This window comes from Prinia subflava, chromosome 5 (genome assembly GCF_021018805.1).
Source record: "Prinia subflava isolate CZ2003 ecotype Zambia chromosome 5, Cam_Psub_1.2, whole genome shotgun sequence".
NCBI classification, from domain to species: Eukaryota; Metazoa; Chordata; class Aves; order Passeriformes; family Cisticolidae; genus Prinia; species Prinia subflava.
The window spans coordinates 57,734,942-57,753,926 of record NC_086251.1 but is presented as its reverse complement, the minus strand read 5'-3'; the positions used below and the strand labels follow the sequence as shown (position 1 = coordinate 57,753,926).

General features: G+C 49.4%; 1 protein-coding gene across 1 annotated transcript in view; it reads left to right on the top strand.

The window, feature by feature from the left end:
- Nucleotides 1–4,778, top strand: part of PRKCH (protein kinase C eta) — a 113,243-nt gene extending 108,465 nt beyond the window's left edge. Inside the window, exons 13-14 of the mRNA XM_063399560.1 lie at nucleotides 2,232–2,375; nucleotides 3,759–4,778. Of these exons, the coding sequence (XP_063255630.1) occupies nucleotides 2,232–2,375; nucleotides 3,759–3,905 (291 nt within the window). The 3' untranslated portion in view covers nucleotides 3,906–4,778. The remainder of the gene's footprint in view (nucleotides 1–2,231; nucleotides 2,376–3,758) is intronic.
- Nucleotides 4,779–18,985: the final 14,207 nt, after the last annotated feature.

Sequence of the window (18,985 nt, the reverse complement as noted above, 5' to 3'; positions counted from 1 at the left end):
CTTTGGTCTTATATGGTTGGGTATGAATAGGAACCCAAGCAAAGAGTGTTGCCAGTCCTTTTCAGAGTTTATTTACTTTCATGATTATTTTTTCCCTTTCCACATTTAACAGAAGGTTCCTGGTGTAATGGAGGTGGTGGCAGGGCAGGGGCCAGGAGACATGTGATGTATTCCCAAATCTTTTCTCCATTTTTTTTCTTGTCTTTTTGGAATGTTTTGGTCTATACCACTCCCAGCACCAGCCAGCTCTGGTCTTATTTGAGCTTTCTAGATGTTTCAGCAATGCAAATAAGAGCTAGTGAACTGCAGATACCCATCTGTGGGGACAAAGAATGGATTTCTAGAGAAAGACAGGGCTGCCAGGAGGTTTCTGGTCTGTTTTGCAAAACAAAGAAGCCTAATTCAAGTCTTGCAAAGGCTTGTCTGAGCCAAGTCTCTCAGAGATTTTGGTTTGACCCATTTCTTGTTTGGAAACCAAGGTGTTTCTGGGGATATCACTATCCCACAGAAATGCTGGGGCAGCCTCTTGGGAAAGAAATCATGTTGAAGTTGTGCTGGTAGAAAGGGAGACAAACAGGCTGGGAGGGTTGGGGAGACACAGAAGTTCTGCTGATCCTTGGGCCTGACCCTGGGAATGCTGCATCACCAGGGGCTGAAGAGTCCAGAGGAGCATGGGAAGAGCCCAGCTGCAGCAGCCACCCTGGCTTTGTTCCTGTCCTGGTGACTCCTCGTACAAATGTGGGTGCACCTGGCAGCTCTTTCTACTGATGGTTTGGGTGGAATGCTGGAAAACAGTTCTGCTGTGGGGAATCCTGTGGCAGCATGTGACCTCAAAGGGCTCAGGGTGGAGCTGGGGGGTTTGTGCTGATGCCAGCAGAGTCTGGGGTCCTGCAAGGTGTCAGCTGAAGATGCCCCATCTGCTTTGCCCCTGTAGCCCCCTCAGAGTGGGGTGTTGGGGAGAATTCTATGAATCAGGCAGTCATCTTTCTCGTCCCCACCTTCTCTCTAGTTGGGGAATGACTAGACCTTTTATCCACTTGTCCTAGGAGGGTTTGTACCTTGTGAAAGGCTCCTGCAGTCAGAATGAAGTTGTTCTCTCACCGCACCTCCCCTCTTTTCATTTCCCCATTGCTGGGATGCAGCAGACTTGGCCATTCCCGAAACAGTGACCGATTGTCTGGTTTGGCTGGTTCAGCTGTTTGCTAAACATAATGCTCTTTCATCTTCCAGGAAATCGTCTGGACACCTCCACCGGAGTGCAGCTTGCTTTATGCTGCTGTTTCAATAGGCAAATAAAAGCAGCTATTTTCCCAGTTTAAACATAGCCTGGTTTCTCCAGTGAATTGGAAATACGCAAGGGAAGGGGAAAGATTGTTTATTACTGAATTTTTAAGAACTGTAATCCTAAATTAACAAGCCAACTAGCTCTTTTCCTTCCTGGGGAAAGGATTCTCCTCCTCCCTTTTAAGAATATCCACAGTATTCACACTTCATCATTTTCATCAGGACCTGAAGGGCACCCACCAGGGCCCTCTCACACCATCTGTGTGATGTATGGCTTTCCTAATTGCTCCCTGGCAAGTCAGGGCCCTTTGGCTGAGGTTTGAGATTTCTTTCTGCTGGCAGCAGGATAAAAATGTTACAAAATGGAATCTTTTATTGACATTTCAGCAGCGAGAGAGGAGACGGTCACCTGTCTGCTCTCATCAGCTCAGGGTCAGAGGGCTCTAAAAGCCAGAGCCTTGCCCATTTTCCTCTGTTTCCTGAGATGACAGGAAAGAAAGCGTAGGCATCTGGCAGTGCTTCAGCAGGGAGAGGTTTAGGAAAAAGGCACAGCTCAGGACTGACTCCAGGCCAAGGCCTGGCTGGCTGCTGGGTAGCATTTGGGAGCGAGCTTGTACTCCTGAGAAATTAATACAGAAATAAATAATGACCAAACACACTGGGCAATATTTGTAATATTGCAAATGATGCAATCCGACTCTCTTGTTGTGGTAATCAAGGATTTCACCAAAAGCAAAAAGACCAGGGAGAAGCACGGCCCAACTTCTTCCTCTGGGGAGCGAGTCAAGTTCCCTGCATGCGGTTCCATTACCAGGAACTTGAGAAATCCGGCCAGCAACCGGGTTCAACAGGAAAGCTGAGGACAAGCCTTTGTGTGGCTGCTGATGGGTGCCTGTGCCGTGGCCGTGGCGGATGGGAGGGAACAAACAGCCCTGTCTGTTTTGCAGTTCATGACGAAGAACCCCGCGATGCGGCTGGGCAGCGCCGGGCTGGGCGGCGAGAGCGCGATCCTGCGGCACCCCTACTTCAAGGAGCTGGACTGGGACCTGCTGAACCAGCGGCAGATGGAGCCCCCCTTCAGGCCCCGCATTGTACGTGGGCAGGGGGCTGGGGGAAGGGCACCCCTCGGGAGATTTTGGCTCTGTAAGAAGCAGGTTTATTCCCATGAGACAGGGAAGAGGTGAAGGAAGGGAAGTGAGGCCTCTGGCCCTGGCTTGGCTGCTGGTTGGCCACCTGGTCAGCCACCTCTTCCACCCTCCAGGCTGAATTTTCAAAGGCAGCTCAGGGAAAAGGTGCAGATTTGTAAAAGCAGCTGCAACAGGTTAGGCACTCAGGTACCCTTTGGCTTGCCCCAAAGGTAAAACAGAGTAAATAATCCTCATCCTGCTCACTCCAACTACCCCTCCACAGCAGGGCTGTGTCTCCCTTGTCTCTCTGTGTGCTCAGCACCCAGCACAGGACTCCCTGCTCAGGCCACTGTATGTGAGTGCTTCAGTTGGCAGAGAGGCTGTACAGGACACAGTGCTGGCCCTGTCCCCAGTGGTGCCACACAGCCCTAAGGATGTTCTGTGAGAGAAGAGCACTGCTCTTCATGGGCAGCCCTTCCAGGGTTGTCACTGTGGCTTCCTTGTCTTTCAAATTACTGCCTGGGGTGGCTTGTCTCCTGCCGTGGTCACTCTGCAAGCTCTCAGTGGCAGTGGCCCACCCAGTCCTGCTCTCTGAACAGTAGGTGCAGGTCAGGTACTTGGGAAGGTGTGACAGCCCAAAAGCAGAATCCTGAGTTGCCCCTTAGCCCGAATCAAAGGCTAAGGGAGCCTGCTCAGTCTGGCATGAGCTGGGCAGGATCTGGGAATGTTAGACTTCAATGTCAATAAATTTTATTGACCTCAATGTCAATAAAATGTCTTGCTCTGGGTGCAGGAAAAACACGCGCCTCATGAAAATGTGCCACAAACCCAGTTTGTGTGTGTGCATTCTAAGCAGCCCCACTCTGTGGCACACAGCAAGGAATCCAGCACCTGGAGGCCAGCCATTTGTCTTCTCACGGCCCAGTAATTCAGTATTGTGCAAGTTTAATGGCTGGCACTAAGAGGAATGTCCTCCACCCTCTCCCCAAAACCCTGCAGATAAGGAGGGACTGTGTGGAGTCAGCCAGCTGGGAGCACAGCTGATAATTGCACGGGCTCTGTGCTGCCACTTGAGGGGAGCATGTCTGACTCATGTCTGGCCAGGGAAGCCCCCAGAGCTGCTGTCAGTTCAATTTGAGAGGGGGTTCCCTGTCAGAAACCTGCAGAGGCTGGAAAGGGCTTTGCTCTCTGGGTACAGCTGTTCACAGTCCAAGCCCAGAAAAAGTTCTCAGTCAGCTCAGCCCGGGTTATGGAAGTGATGGTTCAGTGCACTCAGATGAAGAGCAAGGATCAGGCAGGTGATACATACTTTTGACGTGTCTTTCCTTTGTGTTTTCCATTTGACAGAAATCCAAAGATGACGTGAGCAACTTTGATCCAGATTTTATAAAAGAGGAGCCCATCCTGACCCCCATTGAAGAAGGGATCCTTCCAATGATAAACCAAGATGAATTTAGAAACTTTTCATTCACCAGCCCAGAACTGCAGCAATAGCTGTGGCTCTGGAGAAAGGTTGCTGAGAGGACTGGAAGGAAATCAAATGAAAACCGAGTTTACCAGTAATTTCATTCTCAAGGAGTAGCAGTGCACTGACTTGCATGATACAGCAGCACCACTGTCAGTGTTACCTTAATGTGAAATTGAAACCTTCCTGTGTTTGTAGAACTTCTGCAGCTCTTGGATCAAATATTGACAGGGGTGGAACAAACATGATATTGTAAATAGCTGATGCAGACAGAGCACTGGATGCTGAGCTGGTTGGCTCAGCCTGAATGTCACCACTTGCAGTGGATTCGAGGAGTTGGCATGAGCATGAAACAAGCGTCTTGCAGCCCTGAGCCAAACAGACTTGTTACTATGCTGATTGTTTGCAAGACTCTTTTGGAGTCCAAGCACTGTCCAGCGTTTTGGAGACGTGATCTGCCATCCCATGGCCTGACTGAACCAGATGTTCCTACTGACTTTGCCTGTTTCCTGCAGTATTTATTTCTTTCCGAAGCACAAATGGCCCTCTTTGACACTGTTTGGGTTCCCGTGTGAAATATTTAATTGTGCTGACTAGCAGAAGGAAAAAAAAACAAATGCCCTGTGCCCCACACAGATTCTTCCAAATCAAAGGGAAGTCATGTGCTCGTAGTGTTTTACTCTTTGTGTGTGTTGAAAAGTTTTAGTGTTTGCATTCTGTGAAATGCCTTTTTACACCATGCATCTTCAATGCTCCTTTCTTTGCCTCCCAGCTGTTTTCAACTATAATGTAACTTGTTGTACTGTTTATTTAGGCCCTTTCTATTTAATTATGTTACACAGAGCCCCTTTTGTGGGTTTAGTGCCTCATTAAAATTTTGATCGAAAGTGGTAGCACTTAAATTATTTGTAGCATTATTGTGATGGGAGCTGCAGAGCTGGTGAGCTGCTTGAAAGAAGAGTTGTCATCCAACAGGTAACACAAAAGGACAGCTTTTCTCCCATGAGAGTGATAAACCTTATCTGAAGATACAGAATGACACGGTTTGGTTTGGATTTAAGAACTCATTACTCACAGGGCACTTCTCATCGGTTGCATCTTCAAGCTTCTGCCACAGGCAGACTGAGATGATTTTTCAGTGGAGATTTTAGAACCCATATGCTCTGGGAGATGGTTCTGTGCTTTTCCTGAAAGTTGGATGATTTTTTCTGTAGCTCCTTGGCACACCTTTGCACTCTGTGCTGGTCTTGAAGCTGTATGACAGGTTTATAGCCTCTTCCTTGGGCAGATATGAATTCCTGGAGAAGGATTTCTAACCTCTTGCAAAACTGGTGATGTTTGTGTAGGGCTCCTCACATGCTTTAACTTGAGAGCAGGGTGAGGTGCAGCAGAGGGGGACAATTCTGCACAGACCTTGCCCTACTGCAGCTGTGGAGGTTGTGTAGGGGAGCAGGAGCCTTGGGCATGGAAATTACAGAGATACAACCCCCATTGCAGCACAGACCCCTGGTCTGCATGTGCTCAGCTGCTCTGAAACCAAGTTAGAAATCAAAGCTGAGATGTACGTGCAAGAATTCTTCCTTCCCACTCCGGTCCTCTCTACTTGACTGAGTCACTTCTACCTCTGAAGCATCTCTGAACTGTCTGACAGGTGGGGCAGAGGCTCAGTTATCCTTCTTGTGACTCTTCTTGCCTTTGTGCCTGTGTATTCCACCAGTTCTTCCTTTTCTTCCAGTAGGCACAACTTCCTCCTCTGATCTCCCTGCCCTTCCATGGCCACCTTCTGGCCACACTGCAGCCCATCCCTTTGCTGGTGTGTAGGTACCCAGCTCCTCCAAAGCTGGGCAGGAGAGGAAAAGAAGGACAGGTTGTGTTTCATAGGCAGGAGAAAAAGAGCAGTTTCCTAGAAAAATGATCCAAGGACCAGCCATGCAGGCTGGCTTGAGCTGCTTTCCCATATGGGAAGAAGCAGTACAAGGATGGATGCACTTGCATGAGGCACCCACTGTGGCACCTTGTTCACGTGTGGGTGACACGTGGTGTTCACCTGTCCAGTGCAGACATGACCCAAGGCAATTCCTCACTCCAAGTCCTACTCAGTTTCATGGGATTACAACTGCAGCAGTGCTCACTTAGCAAGGTATAACTGCAGCTAAGTTGGCCACCAAGAGTGGGAGCCCCAAAACTATCTGAATTTTGTGTTGGTGGCTTTTTGACTCTCCCACTCTCAAGGATTGTGAGCAGCCTCTCCTTCCCTGGTGGTCAGTGCTGGAGAACAGTAAGTGATACACTTTTTTTTTTTTTTTTTTTTTCCCCAGCACAGTGGTATCATCCCAGGGTTTCACTGGTTGTGTTACTCTTTAGGGCTCAGAAGACCTTATACAATAGTTCCTGCTGGAGAAGTTTATGCCACAGTGTTGCCTTCAGCATTAAAATATGATACCATTTCCATGGCCCCAGGTAATGAGAGTTTAAGTCACTGACAGCATGAAGAATGTGCAGTAGTCACCTTTGGAGAGCTTTATTGGTGTGTCAATATTATATCATATCATATTTCATATCAATACCCACCAATCCTGAAAGCTTGGAGAGTGGGAGCTAAGTTATCTCTGGGAGTGATCTGTTAGGATTGTTGTGATCTGCAAACCAGAGAGCTTGTACATCTCTGGAGGATATAAGATGGTATTTGGGGAGCAAGAAAGCTCTCACTGTGGCCAGCCAGTACCTGCTGTGGCCCAGGGTTTGTTGGCTTAATGGGGCAGGGTTCAAATGACAAAGGGAGTTTCCCCCCAACCTCACTTTCATTAATTTAAAGTGGCATCAGGATCACTGCACCCTTCCATCACCCTTGGTGCAAATTCTTGGGCAGATCTGTGATTGGACTTGGAAGCCTAAGGTTCTGCTATATAGGAATTTTCTTGATTTTCACAGTTTTCACCTGTATCCTGATTTATAATTTAGGGCAGCTCTTCCCCTCCATTGCCTGCCTGGAACTCCTATGTCTGTGTAGTGCTTTCAGCCACTGGAGTCAGCAGATCCTGAGTCAGCCACATTTGGCCAAGGTCCCTGAACTCTCCCATACTTTTTGTGAGGAGCTGCCATTTCAGTTGTGTTCCCTGAGACTCTGTCAGCAGTATGGATGAAGATCAGCTCAATAAAAAGCATCAATGCAACAGCTTTGCTTTTGAAAAAGATGGATTAGTGTTTGCACTGCCATTGAATATGTAAAGAAATATCGATTTATTAAAGAAAGAAAAAAGCAAGGGTGCAAAAAAAGCCCAAGAGTTTTCCAGGAGCTACCTGACAGCTTTTTTGGCTTCATTGCTTGCCTCAGTGGATGCAAGATGGTTTTAGTCTATTAATTTGCTTCTGGCTTTAGAAGTATATTAAGCTGGCAGCCACAAGTTTGTAAGATTTAAAGCATAAAATGCTTGTATGCACTCCAGTGTGAAAACTGGCAATTGAGCAAATTGTAATTAGTTCCCTTTGCACTGCTTTTAGGGCTTGCATGAAAAAAGAAGGTTCCTTTGATGTCTGTAATTTTGTGTTTGATGCAATCCTTTCATTTTCAAAGAGGTTCATGAAATCTAGCTATAAAATTCAGTGGCCTACCTCTCCTTCAAGGCCTTTGAATGTTAAGGTAAGAAGCAGATGGTCTGGGATGAAGAGATGAAAATCATCTTGCAGCTACTCGTGCTGGCTGGGCTGCCAAAGACATAGTTTTTAATACATAGTTTTTAATAGCTTCTTGATAGGCAATGGAAAAAGAACCTCACAGACTTCCAGTGCCCAAGGGATTTTAAGGTAAAAAATTCAATTCTGACTGCTGGCTGAGGATGGTTTGAATGCATTCTCAAGGACTGGCGCAGGTTCCTCACTGCTTGGGAAGTCCTGGATGGTTTGCTACAGTATTTTTCCCTTGGAGCTGCATGCTTCTCCTACAGAAGCTGCTCTTTCTCCAGTCAGATTTGAGAGTGGCTGTGGTATGGCAATGGACTTGATTAGCAAAGCCCAGAGCCAGGAGCAGTGAAGAGGAAAACATGTCTGGGATCATCTGCTCTGTCCCCTGGCCAGAAAGGAAAGAGCTGTTCACTGCTGCCTGCTCTCCCTTGGTTTGTTCAGCTGCTCAAGCGTGTAGCCAGAAGGTTTCTGCTCCTCCCCTGGGAGACCATTTCACAGCTTTTACAACTCTTCCCACTAAGGAAATGTCCTGATAGTTGGAAATGACATGAATGAGATGAAAATCTGTCTTATCATGCCATTAGGATTCTCATTGGAAGCTGCAAGTCAGGGTTTTTATTACTAAATACATACAGGGCTGCCAAACCAAAGCATTCAGAAATGATGAGTCAGGTTGTCTGAAAATCACAGCTCACTCAGGAATCAAGAGCTTTCCAAAATAATAAACGTCAAAGTCCTTTTCTTTCTTTTTTGCTTCCCCCCTTTTTTTTTAACATCTGTATTACGAATATTTTGGATCCTGACTTTCACTTCTCCACATCAATAGGAGCTGGAATGTCGTGCAATTATAATTTTTTTAGACGAAAGCTCAGGTCTATGAATTGATGTGAAGCCAGGCACTGGAGCAGGGAAAAAAATGCCAGCACCAAGAGGTGGGTGATAAAACTGTGAGTAGGCATGGGATTTCTGTGTTTTTCCATCTCTTCCTATTGTTTATGTACAGTGACCACAGTGTGGTCCCTTTCCTCCTTGTCTCCAAACCCACAGAGCAGGGCATGGGAGTGAGGAAGGAGAAGAGAGGAAGGCTGGGGAAGGTATTTATGTGCTGTGTAGTGACTGTGTGTAGGGCTTGTCCAGCAGCATTTCTGGACACGTGCATCAGCCCTTGCACAAGCCTGTCACCTCCTGCAGCCCACACTGCCTGTCCTGCCTTCCCCTGGGCACAGCACTCGGCATCATCCCTCAGGCTGCCATGGCCTGGAAGTGTCCTGGTGGTGGAGCCAGGCCTGAGGGAAGAGCAGGAATTCAAAAAGCATGGAGGAAAAGGAGCAGTGTTGGTGGTTGGCAACCTTGGCGTCTTCTCACGGGGACTTTGGTGCAGCCAGTGTCCCAGTGATGTCCATGTCAGTTATACATGACTGGCAGCTGAGGGAGAAGGCCGGGCTGTCCCCCTGTCATGCCTTTAATAGAAGCTGAAAAAGAGAGGAGAGAGGGCAGTGTCCTCAAGAAATGGGGTCACAGCTCTGGGCTGTGACTGAGAAGATGCACCATATTTTAGAGGTGCCTCAGGCCGCTTGCAGGCAGCGAAGGCACGCAAGAGTCATCATTTCTGCCCCTTCCACACATCCATGGAGGGGAAGACCTGCACGAGGGTAGTCTGAGCCAAGAGACTTGGGGACCACAGGCCTCAAGGATGTGGGAGTTATGTGAGAGTTACAAGGCATTGTGGCAAAAAGCTGCCGGGCAGAATTGCAAAGGAACGTCCCCAAACCCTTTCATCTCAAGGATGCTTGAAATGAGCTTGGGCCAGACAAAGACAAAGTCTTCCCTGTGTAGGCTCCCCCAAGGAACGTGTCAGTGTGAAGTTAGCCCTGAAACAGTTTTGACTTGCCCATGGTGTCAGTTCTGCTCCAGCTCTGAGCTCCCACAGCTGTTGTTGGCAGCAGGTCTTACAGAAGTGGAGTTGAGAGATTTTAGCAGTGAGTTCAGGATTGCTCAAAACTGGTGACTCAGTTGCTCCTTCCCCCTCCTTCAAATGAGGTGTTTATTCATCAGTGGCTTCTCATTTCCAACCATTTAATGTGAACTGGGGTCAGGGCCTCAATTTTTCTACAACAGTAACAACTAAAACCACATTTCTTAAATGGAACCTCACTTGATTCCAGGAACAGAATCTCCAGATCTTCAAACCACTGCAACGACTTCAACACCACCAATGCACCCACCACATCTGCCAGGAGAAGAACAGTGCAGGAGCTGCTAACGAGCCCTTCTTGGAGACTGGCCAAGGTGTGCTGTAGTTCAGCTGGGAGTGAGAGGCAATCTCATGTATCTCAATCTTATCTCCTGCTAGACCCAGACGGGAAGCAGTTCCAGACCTCCCAGTCATTACAGGCCTGTCTGCTGCCCGGAGATGCCTCCTGCACAAAAGCCTGGCTTTTTTTTCCCAAATGGTGTCTGGAAGAAACAGGGTATCAAGAGCTTTGTTAGGGATTGGTGCTAATCACAGTTTTCCTCTGAACAATGTCACATTTATCTCAAGAACGGAGTGGTTGGGTTTGCAAATTACTCTGGCCAGTGTCTCCTCCAGCTTCTGGGATGTTGCTGTCTCCCCACTTTGGAACAATGGCAGCACCATCAGTAGCTCAAATCTGACTGAGGCAGGAGGGCAGCATTACAGGTGAGTATTTCACCTGGAATTGAGTCATCATTATTTTTAAGCTCTGGGAAGGGCTTGAGCTGAGGCATTGTTATCTGACAGACGTATCTGGACATGTTGCTGTCCTTGGGCAGCCTTTCTGCTTGCCTCTTCTCGGGCCCTTTCTTCTCACTCATCACCAACCCTTTCTCCAAGGGGAAGGCTGGGTGGTGGTTTTGAACAGCTTGGTGCTTCTGCCACTTCCCTGGCCAGTGGGGAAAACCTGCCTCCAGCTGCCTGAGGAAATGGATCAAGTGAGGCCTATGTGACAGGACAGTGTCCCCTTTCAAATGCTAATCTCAGTGTTTAAAACCGAATTTTAACTGGAGAAAAAAAAAAAAAGGCAAGTGGGACCTTTGAGCATGTTCAGCTAGGCCTGGACTTCAACAAAAATCACTGCACTTGTGGGAACCTTCATCCCCAAGTTTCACCAGGGCTCTCTGCAGACCCATGGAAATTGCCACGTTGAGCCTGTGTCTAAATTAGACCCTGGCGACCAAAGGCTCTTTTATTTCTGCTTACAATGAGCAAGAGTTTCCTCTGCCAGTTTGGGATGCCTTCTCTCATCTGTTACCCCAACTCCTTTAATTTTCCTTCCAGTGCACCAATTTACCGTGGCCCCGAGTCTCCTGTGCACACAATGGGGACTTCTGCTGGTGCCCATCTGGTGAAGATGTTGTAACCCAAAATGGGGCTGTCTCTCAGCTATTTTGGTGGAGTCTGGTAATTTGTCTGCCATGGAAAATCCCCAAGCTGCAATCAGTGCCCAGGATGCTTGAGTGGAAAAATGACACAATTATAGTTCGTCTCCACATGGTCAATTACCCTGTGCCTACAGATAGGCTGGAGCAGGCAGGGTGGCTGTAAAGGTATCCAGCTTTTATTTTGGCTCCATGGCCTCTGTATTTGGTTAAACATAGGGGAAACAAAACACCCATGGCCTAACAATTGTTAGAGGTGGGTGGTCCTCAGTTCCTCTGAGAGCATCTTGGGCAAGGAGCAATCAACCTCCTCTTCCCTCCCATTTAGCCTGGGCAGAGGGGGTGGAGGGAGGGATGGGTGGATGCCCCCTCCTCTCAGTAAGAGGGGATGTGTCCCCTGGGACAGAGGGAGGTACCAGGGAGCCTGGTGGTGGTGGCCAAATTTTCAGGGTGACTTGATATAGGTGTCTCACAGTTTTGGTGGGGCATGAGTGTATCCCAAGGACTCCTCCAGTGCTGATTTAGGGCCCTAACAAATGGGTTTGGAGCACCTGGAGTTCCACACCAGGCGTGTGGCCCATGGTATCCTGCTTGGAGACTGGTTCCTAGGCAGAGACAGGGCATGAGCAAGGAGTTACCTGGAGCTACCCAGGCCTGGAGTGAAAGCCTTAATGCAGAAAGCTTATTAGTGCTCAGCTGGGCTGCAAGAGGCACTTGAGGTCACTCAGGGACTTTGCCTTAGTCCTCCACCCACCTGTGCACTCAGGCTGGGGCCATCTGAGCAGCTCCTGGGGCAGTGAAGCCTGCCTGGTGTGCAAGACCTTGGGCTTGGGCAATGTAGGAAAAGGCACCTGAGATTGGAATCAGGAAGTTTCTCTTAAGCACAGAATTATAGAATATATCCTGAGTTGTTGGGACCCACAAGGATCATTGGGTCCGACTCCTGGCCCTGCACAGGACCACCCTCATTTACACAATATTTAAATGAGCATTTTAGCTGAGAAAGGGTGACTGAACCCTAAGCTGTTGTTGGTGGCTAGACCTTCCCCTGCTCCTTGCTCCCAGCCTTTCCCCCTGGGCACTGCTCTCCCTGAGACAGTTTTTTATTGAGTGATGACCACAGGCAGCAGGAGCCCTCTGCTGATTTAGGGTCATCAGGAAAGGGTCACACAGGCAACATCTGAGCTTCTACATCTTGCTGTCCACCAAGATAGAAAGCAGGGTTCTGCAGCTTGTTTTTATGACCATCATAAACTAAACCCAGTATCTTCTGAGATAGGGTACAAGATAAGCCTGCAACAAACTTGAGTAGTGAAGTAATTTTTCTTTTAATTGCTGTTGTAGGACAGTAGAGATGAAAAAACCAAATGTCCAAGGGTGCCCTCATCCCCTGATTAGATACATATAATGAGATGGAAAGCTAATCTGTCATATTTAGAATCAGTCAATTAGAGGGTTAGGGTTATAGATGCATTTAGCTTTAGCGTTAGGGAGATATTTAAACCACATACTGTACTTAGTCATTACCATGCTAAGTGATAGTAGATGCAGGTCACCTTGTATATGGGCCATGGTAATCAGCTTGAAGTATTCCTAATTAAGCCTTTTCACCTTTGGGCTCCCTTCCATGCCACCATGCATGAAATGGTGTCACTGAGATCACGGGGAGATGCTCCTTAAAACCCAACACCCAGTGTTCGTGGTGAAGGGTGATTTGGCTTTCTAGTTCTGCCTCTGCTGTGTGGAGAGAGCTGTAGGCACACAGCTCTTGCTTTAACCATGTATTTTGCTTTGAGTCTCAAGTTGCCAGCTGGGCATTGCCAGCTCTTCACTTGCCCAGCTGCCTGCCTGGCATTATTTGAAGCCCATGAACCATCCAGGTAGAGAAACCACATCAAAGTGAGCGTGGCTCTGGCATCTCCCTCCTGGCAATCCTCAGTCATGTTTTCAGAGGAAGTCAATAAAAGCTATAGAGGCTGTAGTTGCTCTGGAAAGCAGCTTATGTGATTAGGCAGAAGGTCAGAAATAGAAAAGCCCACAAAGGAAGGGCTGAAAAATTGTGGGTGTCATGCAGTGATGCCCAGTGATGGCTTCACTCCCTTCCTCCCCATGCCCTGAGACAAGGGTGGGTGTCCAAGGTCCTTAGCTGGCTCTGGCACTGTCCTCTTCTCTTCAGATTTCATGGAACCTTCAGGCCAAAAGCTCTTGATGACTTTATATTAACATGCAGTTGGATCTGCTTGTAGGACTTTGGTGTGTCAGGATGGTGGCAGAGCCACAGGCCACCCTGCTGCAGAGAACAGGAGAACAGGGAGCTCTCCAGGGCCTCCCAGGCTGGGGGAAGGACAGGGGTGGCCATGGAAATGGGGATGCAATGACTCTGGTTGCTCTGCAGCCCAAGGAAAATGACTGTTTTGGAGCAGCTTTTCTCTGGCAGTGTTGCTGAGACATTCCTGGGAACACTCAGGCTCCACTTTCATAGAAGCGTAGAATATCCTGAGCTGGGAGGGACCCACAAGGATCATCCAAGCTCAACTCATGGCCCTGCACAGACAACCCCAAGAATCCCACCAGATGCCTGAGAAGCCTTATCCAAATGTTTCTTGAGCTGTGTCAGGCTTGGGGCTGATAAACAACCACCCTGCCCTTAAACCTTCCCATCTCCATCCTTTCCTCAGAGGATAATTGCTCCATTTCTGCCTTCATGTCTGGAGTCCTGGGAATCCCAGGAAGATCCTCTTGCTTTTGATGGGTGAAGCTGAGTACATGTCCATAGCAGCCCTTTCCAGGCACTTCCAAACCCTTCAACCCCATCCCTCTGGGGCGAGTCTTTGCAAGCTTGCAGGACCTGGCACAGAGGGCTTGGAGCAGGGATTCTGGGATTCTGTCTCAGGAGAATACCAGGAACTGGTGCTGCTCACCAGGTACTGGAAAAGGTCTTAATTTTGGCATGTCCTGTGACCAGGAAATGATTTGAAATATTGGGTATTTTCTGTGACACGGGGCAAGAATTTCCCCAGCTCCTCTCAGCTGGCTGGGACCAGCTGGTGAAGATGCCCCAGGGAAAGCTGGCAGGTTTGGAGCTGATGGAGACCTGCCCCAGGGGGGTGGAGTGGGGATGATGCAATGAACCACAGCTCTTGCACTGCCGGGGCTGGGGCGTGGGCAGGGAAAGTGTCGGTGGTGTCCGGAGCTGGTGCTGGGCGGTCAGGGTGCTGTGACAGGGCAGCAGCTCTTCACCAGGCTCTGGAGGGGCAGCCAAAGCTGTTGGCTTTCTTGGCAGGTCCCTGGTGATCTGCTCCCTGACTTCCCAAGGGCCAGGGACACTGTAGGTGGAGCACAGCACCTTGATTTAGAGTTAAATTAGCAGCAAGTGCCCGTGGCAAGAAGCCTGTGACAAACGTTTCATGTTTTCATGGAATCACAGAATGGTTTGGGTTGGAAGGGACCTTGAGGATCATCTTGTTCCAAACCTCCTGCCATGGGCAAGGACACCTTCTGCTAGACCAGGCTGCTCCAACCCCCATCCAACCCCAATGATATTTCCCTTATGCTGATGGGGATGCATTTTGTCCCATGCACTGTGCTCTACAGCAGCAGTAAAATCTTCTGTTTGTTTTTTTCCCCCTAATTCTTAGCCAGTAACTGTAGGTCTTTGAGGGACTTTCCATCTGGCCTTGTCAGCAGGTCATGTTCAGCTGCACCTTTGCACTTGCAGGTTGGTCAATCACTGGACAAGTCTTTGCAAATCCCTGTTCAGCCAAGCCAGCCCACAGACACACCTCTCTCTGTACTTGCAGGATCTGTGCATTGTCTTATTCATCCTCCTCCTTTTGTCTTTTTGCCCATTTGTGATCCTCTGCTGCAGTTTCAGCTCCCTATTTGGGGAGGAGCAGCATTGTACCGAGGAAAAATTACCAATGTGACCTCTGAAAAGTTGATTTAATCACCCTTTGAGCCTGTGTTTTGTATTTGGGGGGTTATTTGTTGTTCATTCACCCAGCTTGCTGAGCTACTGGGGTGCTCAGTCAGCAATGGAGGTGGTGTAAATAGGCACAGCTCTGCCCAGCTGGGCAGGGATGTCTTTGCTGTGGTGTGAGCAGAGTGTTGCCAGTGGTTTCCGTGTCAGTTTTGGTGGTGGCATGGCCACCTCTCCATCACTGGTGGGGAGGGCAGTGCTTTCCCCTTGCTGAGCACAGTAGTGGGGCCAGACACTCTCTCCTTTTCCATGGAAAGAGAGGGGCACTCTGAGCACAGGGAGCTGTTCCTACTCTTCCCCATAGGACCCACCACCATTTTTGTTACCTGTTTTTCCCATGAACTTTGCCAGTTTTCCACAGGTACCAGAGGTGTCCTGCCAGCCTTCCCCTGAGCCATGGCCCATCTGTGATAGCCCAAGAACAAAAGGGATGAAACTGTGGGGGTGCTGCATGTCAGAGACCCCCAGCTGGCATCTGTCTCTGCTTGGAAAGATGAAGATGAAGAGCTGTCTCCCAGTATTGTGGAAGGACAGCCATGCTCAGGGTGAGGGGAGCCAGCAGGAAGCACACCTGTGGTTTAGATATGGGGTGAGAGCCTGGATTTCCAGAAGTAAACTTTGGGTCATGTCTTTGGGAGGGGCTGGGGTTGGGTTGGTATTTTCCTGTTTGTTTTCTTACGTTGCAGCTCTAGGTCTCATCAAGAGGCCTGAATTTCTGAAGGTGGCAGCTCAGCCTGGACTCCAGGCCTGTATTCCTGGTGATGCCAATGGAAAGCCTGTCTGTGGCCTGAAACACCATCAGCTTTCCAAAGCCTGAGCATGGTGTGACCCTTCCCAGTGCATCCCACGGGAAGAGAGTGAGTGAGCCCTCCCCTGACTACCTGCTGCAGGGATTTAGGGGATAAAAAAGGCAATAGCCACGCTGGGCACTGACCCAGCAGCCAGGCCCAGGGCTGAGGTGGTGTGAGCATTGTGGGGTGGGCCCTGGAGCTGTGAAATGAGGGCCAAAGGCAGATCTGCTCTCAAGTCACAAGTCACACAGACTGAGGGGACATTTAGTTGCCTCTTGGCAAGGCACTGGCTGGGAGGGGGCTGTGTTTGCTGCAGCATTCCTGGTGCAGGGATGTGGGCTGTGGCAGCGTTTGTCCACTGGTGCACTCAGCGAACAACTCGGCTGTCAGTCCTGGCAGCTGATACCAAGGACTGTGGGATGGAGACCCAAGCCTTCCACAGAAAGAGGCATCTTTTGAGCTGGGAGAAGCCCAGAGATGGTTTTGTTTGGGGCTCCAGCTTCAGAAGCCAAGCAGGTGCTGCAGTGACGGGAGGAGCTCCCGCTTGTGGCCTCTGCTGCTCCTCCTCCTCTGAGGCTGCTGCACCACCTCAGCCGAGGAGCCAAACATGTGCCAAAGGAGTGCCCTTTACTCCTTCCTGGCTCAGTTACTGCTGAATCACTCAGTATTTGTTCTGGTGACATGGCCCTTCTTATCAGAGCTTGTTCTACTTCACCCTTCCCCTTCCTGGCACACCAGGGTTCATCTCCTGACCCGCTGGGCATCTCCAGGCTCTGTTTCCAGTCCCAGGTTTCCCTCCCTGTGAGCGAGGCAGGCTCAGCATCCCCACTGCCTTCCCAAGCACTCAGCAGGGCTGAATAAGGGCTCCATTTCACTGTCCCAGGAGGAGAAAGCTGCAGCACCCACCACATTTCTGACACCTGCCCACACCGGTTAAATCTCTCCTGGGACATCCTGGCCCTCCACACCATCCTGGAGGCTCCCCAGTGTGCTCTGGGGCCTGGGGTGTGGGGTGAGAGTAACCCAGAGGCTCATCCCATCCTGAAATGAGCCTTAACACCATGCATTTGGGCATGCCCAGTGCCTCCTTTTCCTCCCCTCTGCAGATCAGGAAGGGTGGGCTCTTCAGGAGCACAATTCACGGCTGCCCTCCTGAGATTTAGAAGCCATCCCAGCTGGAGGATGCCCAAATTCTGTATGTGGCTCTAAACCAGGTGATGCCACACAGGGAGCTGGGTGGGTGCAGCCATTGCCCTGAGATGCCAAGGCTGGGGTGTGGAGCAGATGTTTCCAGGGCTGTGCAGATGTGCAGATGTTTCCAGGGCTGTGCAGATGTGCAGATGTTTCCAGGGCTGTGCTCGCACCCCTGCAGCATCCAAACCCTGCCATTGGGGCCTGGATCTGACAAGGGGTCATAAGTCTCCCCCCTGCTCCACACCACGGAGTTGGCTGCCCTACACAGCCATCAGGGAGCCTGAGCAGGATGGGGCTCCCTCCCTGTGGGTCAGTTCACTGCACCCCTGTGTTCGTGCTGTGGCTGATCAAAGCTCTGAGTGAGGCAATTTTGGGATGCAGGCTGCATAAATAGGAGGTGCTGGGGTGTCTCAGGCTGGGGAGATGAGCTCCTCTGCCTTCCTGGGGAGTATCTGGGGGTGTATTTGTGGCTCCTTCCTGCCTTCCTCGCACTGCCTGAGCCACTGGATCACCTTCACAGCACGGTGATTTCCAGTGGGGATTTTCTTGTGGTGGTCAGCAGTGGCCTGGAGGGATTTGTTCTGTCCCTGACTTCCCTCCCTGGTGTCTTCCCTCTCTGCAAGGATGACTGAAGCAGCTGGAGAGCCTGGCCCTACATGTACAGGCAAAAGCAAACCCTGGAAAGTCATGGTCAAGTGAGTTTGCTCTTAGAGTTCACTGCAATTTTATTTCCAAGGACTTCCCTCAATTTCTAATTTGAACTAATAAGAGAGACTCTCTAAAAACTAAAGACAAATCCAGCCCAGCACTGCATCACTGAGCCTCCTTTTCACATCTTGGGGATTTCTTTTTTTGATGTTGGTTTTATTTAGTTTTCATAGAAGGGTTTGGGTTGGAAGGGACTTTGAAGAGCATCTAGTTTCAACCCCCTGCCATGGGCAGGGACACCTCAGCTTGCTCAGACCCCCATCCAGTGTGACCTTGAACACTTCCAGGGATGAGGCATCCACAGTTTCTGTGGGGAGCCTGTGCCAGAGCCTCAGAACCCCAAGCATTTTCTTCTAACCACTTTCTTTTTTTTTCCCCCTCAGAAGCCAGCTGTCTGTGTGCTGTCTGGGTGAATCCAGCTTTTCTTACTGCTGCCCCACCTTCCCATCTCCTGGAGCTACACAGCAGCTGAGACAAGGTATTCATGTGCATATACATGTTGTATATGGAGAGATCCTCTATTAATCTTAAATACTCTTTGATCAAAAATGTAATGACTCCCTGGCATGAATTGCTTCACAAATTTTGCTTTTGTGGAGAGAAGCTCCTTGGCTTGAGCTTTTCCATCCTGATAGGAACAAGTTATATCTGATGAACAGACCTTGCAGCTTTCACTCACAAAGCAGTAATTTACTCTCCAAGCAGCAGCATCCCAGCTTGTCATCCCTGCAGCATCATTTATTCAGCAGTGCAGTCAGCCAGGAGGAGAATGTGGGGTGCAAACCATGGGGTTCCTATCTGCTCTGCACCATCTGGCATGGCTTTCCCCTTCTTGGTGTATTTCAGGACACATAAACCAGGCAGGGAAATGTTTTTCTTCAAGTGAGGAAATTCACGTCACCACATAAGCAAATTTATCCTGCAGAGTAGCAGCTGCAGCTCCCAGTAGATCCAGTGGAAAATGGTTGTAGCCCAGTAAATTCCACTTTGGCCCATACAGCTGCAAAGCCGTAAAAGACTTGGATCTTTCCCTGCACAAAGGTTCTGTAAAGGCTTCCTGCAGCCTTGACTCCTTGCCAGCCTATCCTCCCAGGCCACCTCACCCCAGCCAGGAATTTCCAGGACTGTCAAAACCTCCCCAATTTCTCTGGTTTGTGTTTTGTGCAGTGCCCTGATGTGAAAATATTGATTCTGGACGTTGAAGCAGCTGCTTTGTATATTTGACCAATTCAACAGCATCAAAGTTTGGCCTGAGCTGTCCTTGTCCTTGTCTGGGTCCTTTTTTATATTTTTAATGCAGCCTTGAAAGCACAGGGGGTATTGACATAAGGAAGAGCCAAATGTAACAATGATTCAG